General features: G+C 38.3%; 1 protein-coding gene across 1 annotated transcript in view; it reads left to right on the top strand.

Annotated features, from left to right (window-relative positions):
- MRPS5 (mitochondrial ribosomal protein S5) overlaps positions 1-10628 on the top strand; it is a 63355-nt gene that overhangs the window by 414 nt on the left and 52313 nt on the right. Inside the window, exon 2 of the mRNA XM_026080671.1 lies at positions 8763-8900. Within this exon, the coding sequence (XP_025936456.1) occupies positions 8763-8900 (138 nt within the window). The remainder of the gene's footprint in view (positions 1-8762; positions 8901-10628) is intronic.

The following is a 10628-nucleotide window of genomic DNA, read 5'->3' as shown; positions in this document are numbered from 1 at the left end:
GACGGTATCGGGGGCGCCTCCTCCGTGAGGGGAGGCGGTAACGGCCGTTCGCGGACCTCTCCCCGGTGGCAGCGGCCCGGGCCCGCGCCGTTGCCAAGGGAGATGGGTCGGCGAGCAGTTCTCCACGGCCGGGAGGGGGGTTACCGGGACGTGGCTGGGAGGGGAGCAGCTCCGGTGCCTCCCCGTGTGCGCACACGCAGACTTCTTTTCATCACGTTAGTTTTAACGAGGAGAGAAAAGTGCTTTTCTGTCCGTTGGCCGCAGGCCCTTTATCTGTGAAACTAGCAGCGGCTAGTGCAGCACAGTATTAAGTGGTTGGTGATCACCTTAGAAATAACACATAGGGAAGCAACAGAGAGCCAGGAGTTGCTCCATGTGGGTACGGATCTGGACACGTTGCAGCTGCAATGCATTCCCTTGTCTGCTCAATTGCTCTGGTTCCTACAATAACCACATATCAATTCTGGGTTGTATCTAAGCAAAGCTAATCAAACTTTATAAATTTTAGCTATTTTTTAAAGCCTGTGTTCTGCCAAGTAACGTGAACCCAGTCGCTCTTGCAACTTATCTAGCAAGTGTGATAAATGTCTTAAAAACACTTGACTTTACAGTTACATTGTCATCAGTGGACAAGGTTGCTGTTGTCACTAGTTCGCAGCTTCCATGTCTCTTTTTCTTAGGCAGTAAAAATGTATATCAAAATACAGATGGGATTTAGGCACTCAAAGCTCACTCATCTTCTCTGGGTTTGGGGCAGTCCAGCTGTGCCCCAGAAACCTTCTATTTCAGCCACTTATTGTCCCACTGGAACAATGAGGATGGTAATATATGTCTTAAGATAAATGGAATGAGATGGTTTGCTTTCTAATCTGAGTACTCTTTTCTTCCCATTCTTTCCATCTTTCTTTTCTTCTCTCTTTCTGGACATTTTAACAGGTGGGAATATAAAATTGTTTTTTTAGACTTCTCTAATTCATCAGCACTCCTTTCTTCCTGCTTTTTAATCTTCAGTCGCCTTCCAAAACTCAAATGTATTATTTGTCCCAATAAAGGTTAAAGTATACTTAGGAGGAAGGAAAAACATGTGTTTTTTTTCTACTAAGGATCAGAGTTGACTTGAATCTCTCCTTCAAAAATTGTGATTAAAAAATTGGGAAGATTCTTTTTTTTTGCTATATGAGAAATAATCCTGTATAACTGAAAATTGTTGCTGGGTGGCATTTTCTGAATATATAGTTAATCTTGCTGTAGGTTTTATGCTACAGTTTGACCTGCAGTTGACATGCTTCTCATAGGAGAATACTGAAATCTTCATTACACAATGCTTTTAGGCAGCGAGTATTTTTGAGATTTTTGGGGCACAAACTTAAGGCAATGTAAATGTAGTTATTGCATAGCGCCTTAGATACCTTTTGTATTGCTAAGGGCCTTCCATTGCAACTCTGCTGCCTGCCTTTCCCTGCGGCTCYGTCTCCTTTGACGCAAGCTGCCTTGGCAGTGTGTTGCAGAGCCTCCAGGGCAGTATTTTTCCCTTGTTGTTCTCACGCTGTTGTTTCTGGGCTGTTATTCTCGAGGCCTTGCATCTGTGAACCCCAGTAGTGTTTCGTGGGTTCTCCTGGGAAGCAACTGCCACCAGCAGGAAAATCACCCCTTCATCCCCCTTTGCCTATCCTTTGGTTGCTGCTTTTGGATTCATTTGGGAACGCAATGATATGCTTTTACAGAGTTTAACAACCAACAAGCATGCAACCAGTGGGGCATTGGAGGGGGTCCTGATGAAAACTATATACGTACTATGGGAAATTGTTACGGGGGAAACCATCTGCTGCACTGGAGAGACCACTCACCTTGGAACACATGTTCGCACTCACTCTCACTCACTCTCTCTCTCTCCTTCTGTTTCACTTTTCCCCCAAAGTAACTTCAGTCATCAATGTATGCCATCAGCTGTGGACCCACTAATAAATCTTTATGCCTGTGAACCTGTCTCAGCATCCTTTATGCAGCACAGATAGTTTTCATGTACTTAAATCCTAGGCAAAAAAATCAAAATTAACAACGCTAATGCTTGTGTGTCCTCTAGGGAAAGATTTCTAAATAGTAAATATTGCTGGAGCCTTGAGGTGGGAAGGAAGGTCAGATTACATTGGTAAAAGTTTTATTATTCAAGCTTTGTATTAGAACACCTGGAAGGTGGGCATCGTTTTTTGCATTCACAAGAGGGCCTCCCTTCTTTCTCTCCCACCCTCAAAGCCGAAATAAAGTTCTCTAGCCTTTTCAGCTCCTGTAGTCCTCTGAAAACTTCCTCCTCTTCCTCCACCACAAAATAAAACAATGCAGTTCATGAATTTCTGGGCTCTTTCTTCCTCAGGGCGATATATAATGTAGTGTCTATTTTCTAGCCAATCTGCAATCAAAGTCTTAGCTCTTAGGAAGGTTTGAAAACAGGCCAGAGGTGTTTCATTGGTGGAGGGAAACCTTTTCAGTGTTCAGTCAAAGCGTTTCTCCTAAAAAATAAAATAAAATAAAATAAAAATGTTCAGACAGACCAGGAAAACTAGAAGGCTGCAGCTGCTTCTAAAGCAATTAAGTAATCTGTGTCTTCTCAGATGTGACCCTCTAAGACTCTCTGATATGCYTACCTTTGTGTTCCACATTTAGTCCTGGTAGGTAGTGGCCTCTTCCACATGCTTTGATTTTTAAATACATTTTTTAGCTTGAGGAATTAAGTTCTTCAGATCCAATTGTTTTTCCAAGGTAGCTGGAGGTTTTTAATAAAAAGCAATGTCAGTGCACTGACTTCATCACTCCATGGACCTTGTGGCTTTCTTGAGCACTTACAAGATGATATAAGAAATACTAACCATTCTGAAATAACTGCTCTGTTGTGACATTCATATGATTATATTACTTCTGTGCAATAAGTTTTATTTGAATAAAAAAAGTAAGCAAAATGTTAAACAGAAAAACCCTAGGCGAAAAAAAGTTTTTGCCAAGTAAATGTTAAGTTAATAGCACTTGATATCTTCAGAACTGCAGTCTTGGAATTTAATCAGAACATCTCTGTTTTCTTGTAAATTAACTTTTTAAGAATGTTGTGATTATTTCAGGCTAGAGCCTCCCATTTGTATGCCTGGAACTACACCCAGGCAATTTTTACTAAGCTCTAATTATAACCACACAATAAGCTTCTTGAAGGCTCTTTTTTAGAGTTTTTTCACAATGCAGTTCTCACTGCTGAAACTAACTTCATGCAGCATTTCTTTCTCTCAAGTACAGAACTGGCTAAGAACATTTTTCTGTATTTAATTCCTCTTGAAAATAATTACAGGATTAAGGGTATTATTAAATTGTTGCCAATTGATAAAAAAAAAATTGGTTAGGGCTCAAACTTGCTGAACGCTGCATTCACTGGTAAAGTAAATATGTGTTCAGCATACTTGCTGTCTTTCAAGATGTTAGGTGATGTAGAAAGCAAATGGTAATGTGTGCCAGTTTGGGGCATGGCGTGTGGTGACAGGTGCTGCACCCTCTGCATAAATCTCCTAAAGGTGGTGAGTTGAACCAATATGTTGCTGAAGTAAATGTTAGGAAAGTTATAATGAAGTGGGTACAACCAAATAGTAGACTTGTATGTGAGCTAGAGTGAGTGTTAGAAAGAAAATTTTTAGGAACCAAAAGTTTGCAGAAATAAGATGGTTACTTTCTAGGAGCTGTCCCTTACTGAGAATTATTCACCCATTAGCTTTACATATCCATGTATCACAAGGCTCATTCTCCTGTGGTTACTGTTGCATCTTGTGAGAAAAATGAAAGGGTTTTATTAGGTGACTTTTTAGTGCTGATTTTTTTTTCTTTTTTTTTTTTTAAAGAATGAAGCATGACACTTAAAATCAATGCGAGGTTTTAATTGTTGTATTGTTTATAGCCAGGAAATAAGTATGCACTGAGGGGTTAATTTTCCTTTAGTGCAGAGAAGGACCTGTGTATAGCAAGCATGCATTTTTTTCTGCTCTGTTGACTTGTCTTTTGCTGGTGGCAAGACATCGGTCCTGCACTCATGACCTATCTTGCTTTTACAGACATCTGTAGTACCAATTCAGTTTTGAATAGCTTACAGTAGGAAAAATGTTAGATTTTAAATTTAAAACCTGTCATGGGTAGTGGTGTTTGGAAGAATTAWAGGAAATGGAGGATATGATGCATTAACTGAACATACTCACATGTCACAGTGCTGTTTTACTGAGATGTGACATTTCAAACTGTTTACCTTCCATAAATATTTTTATTCTTTGCTCTGCTTTCGAAGTGTCTATTCCCTTGGTAGCAGTATGTGCACAGCAGTGTGTGGGTACACTCTATTAAATATCAGCACTCAGTGTTTCAGGCTTTGGGAATCATGTTTTTCTGCCACATTTTCCTTCTCCATCTCTTGTCCTGCTACAGTTCAGAGACCAAAACTGTCCCTTCTCCCAGTGTCCAGAATATGGTTATCACAGTCCCTGGGCTTCCCTAGACATCTAATTTCGGTTTCCAGCTCACAGCTGGTATTCTCTAACTGCAAGTCTTAAAAATATAAATTGCTTTCCTGGTAACACTCTATTTAAAAAAGATTAAATCTTTATAGAAAATGTTAATAGGAGATTTGTCATATGTTTCAGTGAAAGCAAGATCTCACCCAAGATTTTTAGCAACTTCTGTTACGAATTAAGATACTCTGATTTTGTAGTACTTTTTAACATAGCTTTGGATCAAAAGACTTCTTGAGGTCAGTTGGAGGTCTTCTGACGCTTTTTATGTAATACCAATGTTTACTTGGCTTCTCCTTTTTTAACGTTTGACTTTTTCTTCTCTTCTGTGCCCCAACTATTCCGTCAAAATTCTTTTTCTGTAGCAGTTGCTCATCCGATACCATTGCCTCTTGATTCTTCTTACTGTTGTCATTTTATCCTGATTTTATTGCCTCTACATAGACTTTTTTCATATTTGCACTGTAGTTTCAGAAGAAGCTGGATTGGTATCTAGGGTGTGCAATTTCTTTGGTAATGAACGTAGGAGTAAAAAGAAAAACAAAAACCCCAACTTGCATTGCAAACCCTTTTGACAATGAAGTAAACTGTCCAGTACTCTTATGTTTTGTTTTCCAAATGAATGTATTGTTTCTTAGGCAGAGATTTCAGGATGTGGTTTCATAGTACAGAACTGTGAAAGGATCCAACAGCTTAGCTGCTAGAAGTGCCAATGACCAAGGCAAAGCATGTACCATTGAGTCTGGCCCAGCCTGCTAGTGTTGTTCCTGATGATGAGCTTAATGTCGATCAGTCATTTACGTAATTTTAGCTAATAATAAAGTGTTTCTCCAATAGATAACTAAAAATGAAATGTCTGTAGACAAACAGGATATAAAAGGAGCAGGACAGAGAAGCTAAATTAATTCTTTTTCTGAAAATTAAGTAACTGTGGATGAGGTTATGGGACAAATATGCAGGATGAGCATTAACAGACCTCCAGGATCAGACACTGTTCACATACTAATTCTAAGAGCAAGGATGAAAAAGCTGAATTACTCATAGTAGTTTGTAACTTCTCCTTTGAAACTTCTTTGGTAGCTGAAGACTGCAAGGTGGTAATGTGACACCAATTTTAAAAAAACCTTCCGGAAGAGATGAGGATAAAAAAGAAGATTATGCATGCCTTCAGTAAAGGAAAGTTATTTCTTACAAATCTATTAGAGCTTGTGTGTGTTTGTTGTTTTTTCTAAGAGACTCATGAAGATAAGGGTGATCCAGTTGATGCACTCTGCAAGATTTCCAAATGGGTTTTTGCAGAGACCCTCACCACAGGCTTTTAAGAAATTTAGCAGACATGGGATAAGAGAGGAGGTCCTAGCATGGATAAGTAATTGGCTGAAAGACAGGAAAGAGGGTCAGAGCTCTTTTGGTAGAGGTAAAGGTTTTATGTTCGTAAACCCTCCGGGAAAGGGGGAGAGCAGCAAAATAACTAATTTTGCTGCAGATAGTAAGTTATTTGAAGCAGAAAGGAAAGACTGATTGTGGAGAGTTGCTGAAGGACCTTAAGAAGATTGAGTGGGTCAGCAATAAAATGGTGAATGAATTACAGCATAGATAAAGTGATGAAGAATGCCTTAATATCCAAAAGGCTAAATTAAAACTAGAGAAGACTGGTAGAAAGGGGAGAAGGGTTGCCAGAAGTATGATAGCAACAGCTGAGCAGGCCAGGACTTTTCAGCTTGGAAAAGAGCTTCTTGGGGACGTATGAGAGAAGTCTGCTATGTTACACATGGCACAGAGAGAGTAGATAGGAGTTGGCCGTCTCTTCCGATCTGAGGACTAGGCCGTGGAGCTATTAGGAGCCAAGCTGAACATAATCAAAAGGAGCCAGTTCTTTATGCAATGAATAGTGGACTTTGAAACACCTCAACACAGGATGTTGTGGATGCAGGATGTTTACATGGTTCTGAGGACATCACCTGAACCTAAAGTAGTCAGGGACTGAAAAAATAGTAGGGAGGACAGTATCATACGTCTTTGCTGTTTTTACTTTCCCAAGCAGCTGTTGCAAGTTGTTGTTGGAGACAAAATACTGAACTAGAAAAGCCATTAGCCCAAACCAATACATCCGTTCTTACAATCTCCAAATGAGGTTGTTTCTCTAGGAAAAGTGTTAAGAACCAGATGTATCAAGTCTTGGTGTTAAAAAAAGTTCGTTCTTGGCAATTATCAGTCGATGTGCTCATGTATGTGAACAGATCATTTACAGGCCTGTAGGAAGCATGTGAAGTGTAACAGTGGGGAAAAAGTAATTGTGCCACTTGAGGTCATGTTTGAGGTATGACAAAAGTCATAAATGCAAGAAGACAGGGTGCAATTTTGCAAGTTATTTGGAAGTAATTTCCAGCTGTAGGCAATTAAAGGATGTAACAAGGGAAATTATAAATACTGCCATGCAATGCAAATTGAAATTACTTTGTAGATAATTGATGGTTTTTTAAAAAAATAGATTCTCTAATTGCATGCGATTCCAAAAAACAGATAAATCTCTCATGTAATTTTCATAAAAATTGTTCTCAGTTGAACTCTTCATTTAATCTTGTAGATTAACAATTTGTCATTAAAAGCATATTAAGAACACAAAACAGCTCAAGAATTGGGTGCTTGTAGGTTTATCGTTAACATTATCTATGCACCCTGCATGAAGTTCTATATTAGGGATGACTGCTAATTCAGTAGAAGTTTTGAAATAAAAGGAAGCATTTGAATGGTGACTAGTATATTGTTTGTGGGTGTTTCATGCTACGACTCTAAATGAACTGTTCTCTATTCTCTTTGAATTTAACCAGATATTTAAGAATGTTTTCCTCTTTATTTTTGTGTGTTTCTAGGCTGCCCTTTATTTCATGAAATTTAATGGTTTTTCCACAACATTTTCATAATGGAGTTTTATTAGCTACTTTACCTTTTTGATAGGAATGAAAGAAGATAAATTTGCATTATAAACATTATTATAAACTTTACCTTGAGAGAAATTTTTAGAACTTCCTGCTTCATTACCCCAGTTAACTGAATTAATTGTTACTTGCCTAGGAGAAGGTACTATTCTAACTTCAAAAGATGGGCTGTTGTTTTATTGATAATAGATGTTAACAGAATAGGACAGAAGTCATACATATGTTTTGCATTTAAAGTCTACTTGAAAAGATTGAATTTAAATGCCTTTCCTTTAGGAAGAAGTAGAATTTTTTTTTTTTTTGTATTTACAATATAATTTCTGATTAACAAGCTGAATAGTTACTTTCAAAACTAGAGGAGTATATAGCTTTTTTTAGGTTCTTGAGTATGCATACTGTGTGGACTGATTATTTTGTAGGTAGGAAAAATACTGATTTTGGATAACTCATGTTCTTAGTTCTAAAGAAACACCACTCTATGCTGGGCAATAAATGGAAGTATGTATCTTGCTTTCATTGCTGTAGGTAAGCCCCAGTTGTAATATGCTCCTTTTGGCTAATAAAAYAGCATATCTGTATGTCTTGAATGATTTTTTTTTTTTAAGCTGTACCACCATGTATGCTGTATTGAAGTAATCTGGTGTGTAGATGACAAGTGCATGTATAACTGGCTAGGTTTATAATAATCAAATCTGCACCAAATCCAGAGGGCCACTGGGCAGGTATTGCTGGAGGTACGTTCTCCCTTTCAGGAGCCCAGAGTGAGCTGGGTTGGCATAACGCAGTATGGTGGGCAGAGCCTCTCGTTTTGAATGTGGAGCTACTCTTTCTGCCTCCTCAAGTACATAACTAAACCAGGCAGTCACCTTTAATTATTTAGGCAAAGATGTTACACTCTTCAGTAGGCTGATTTCAGGTTTGGATTTCACAGTGTGTAGAGTATTTTGTGATGTGTTTATTTATCTCTGTTGATTGTGTTCAGGAGCATTATTGCATGTTTTGCTGCTGAGAGAATATTTCTCCTTTTAGAGGGTGGTCTCTCGCTCTATCAGCTATATGTTAGAAGCCTTCTGGCTTGCTTCTGTTTGTGACATTTTCTATTGCAATATTGTTCCCCCCCTGCTGCAACTTGCTTTGCACTTCAAGACAGAAGGTGTAAATCAAATTCCCTTTAGAAATTAAACTATATGAGTAAATGTTCCCATTTTTTTTTCCATTGTGTGTATTTGAGGGGAATATTATTTTCAAAATGAAAATATTCTGTATCTTAACACCTCTGTGTCTTCATCCTCAGGGTTTGCTTCTGTGCCAGTGAAAGGGAGTTGCTGTTCCTATTCTAGCCTGGCATGGGCTCTGCAGACACGGTGTTCCATCTCCGTCCCCCGGAGCGTGACAGTAGAGCAATGCAGACAAAGCAGTTTCTTCAATATGTGTAAGTCTCGAGTTGGATTGCAATTAATATCTGAAAAAAACAGAAGAGGGATAGAAAACTTTGCTTTGGACAGACATAGTCATCATGACAATCTATTTATAGTGACTTTTTGTTCCTACTCTAGTTACATATCTCCTAAGCTTACTGTTGTAACTACAGCTATTGACAGAATTGCATGCACAAGGTCAGTTTATTAGCTTTTAATAGCAAGTGAGGCTTCATCTCACAGTGAATACATTTAATATACTTCATTGGGTGGGAGGGGAAAACACCTTCCCCTCGGTCTCTTAGTCCTTTATTGAAAATATAAATTGTATGTTTATTTTCCAAATGCTTTTTGAGCTACAGGCAAGACATACTATTCAAGCTGTGCTGTCTCAAAAATTAACTAATTAAAAAGCAATAAAGGGCCAAACAGAAAGTGTTGACAATGTCCTGCTAATTGTCTGCCCAGCTGCATTATTATCCTCCAGTCCTGAAAGGAATTACACAGATGCTTAACATAATTGAGAAATGATGGCTGTTTAAATTCACACTTGGGACTATGAAGTAAGATAGCTGAGGGGCAGCTGTCCCTAACCTGTGGCAGTTTCCCATGGGGGAAGGGAAGGAGCAGGAGAACATCTCTGGCAGAGGTAACTGCAACAATTTGAGATCACAGCTCTTTGACTTTTTGTAATCCATAGAATACAAGAGGTCTGCTAGATCAGACTTTCAGAACTGACAGTTTTTTCTTATGCTTCTCGATGTCCRGGTAGAAAATACTGTATTTCTTTTCCTTACATTTTCTAAGGAAGTAGGGCTTAAACAATCACGCTGTCTGTCTGTTCCTCTTTCTTACTCAGTAAACTTTGACCATTTCAAACCAACTTAGGGGTGGAGAGATCTTCAAAAACCAGCAAAGGGCTGCAACATGAACCAGGGACTCTATGCAGGAAAGGTTTTCTAAGCATCCCAACTGCATAAAAAATTCAATTGGAACTTTCTCTTGGGCAGCCAAGCAGTCACAAAATAAGAATCTGTACAAAGCTAAGCACAGTTATTATTTTGTTTATCTTAAATTAAAAGTGTAGCACTGCAAGTCATTGCAATGTGGTTATAATTTGTAGGTTAGATGCTTTCTTAATTATGCCTCTGTTCATATTCATAAAGCCKAGATGAGGTCTGTCTTACCAGGAGTTTTGCCAGCCATCATTTCACTTGTTAAATGACTGCATTCAAAACATTTGCTACAATGACATCCTATTGTTTGACTTAATAACATTTTAAACAAGCTACATTTAGGCAAACTACATAAAACTACTAGCTTATTTAATAACAGCTTGCAAGAATTTAAGTGTACCTCCTTTATGAATCCAGCAGAGATTGTAGCCATCAAATCTGGAAGACTGAGAGTTTTATGTTTCAAAGTGCTGTTCTTCTGACATCAGTTTCTATTATAGAAATCAGTCTATGGTTTTGTTTGTTCTTAAAAAAAAACAAACTCTGGACAAAACAATATGATGCTATCATTTAAAGTGCTGTGCTACTTCACTTTATAAGCTGTTGGAAGGCCATTTTGTTAAAAAGGCAGGTTGCAAAAATGTGTTGGACATAAAAAACTTGGTTCTTAAGAACCATTTTCTGCTTTTCAAAGCAATCAAGCAAGCTGGATAAATAAGAGATCCCACAGGACTGAAGAGAGTAGAGTAATTGTTTTTTCTTTGTTCAATTCATCATGCAGTTCAT

Source organism: Apteryx rowi, unplaced genomic scaffold, assembly GCF_003343035.1.
Source record: "Apteryx rowi isolate R43461 unplaced genomic scaffold, aptRow1 scaffold_53, whole genome shotgun sequence".
NCBI lineage: Eukaryota > Metazoa > Chordata > Aves > Apterygiformes > Apterygidae > Apteryx > Apteryx rowi.
The sequence above is the reverse complement of the archived record's forward strand: the minus strand, read 5'-3'. Positions and strand labels throughout refer to the sequence as shown.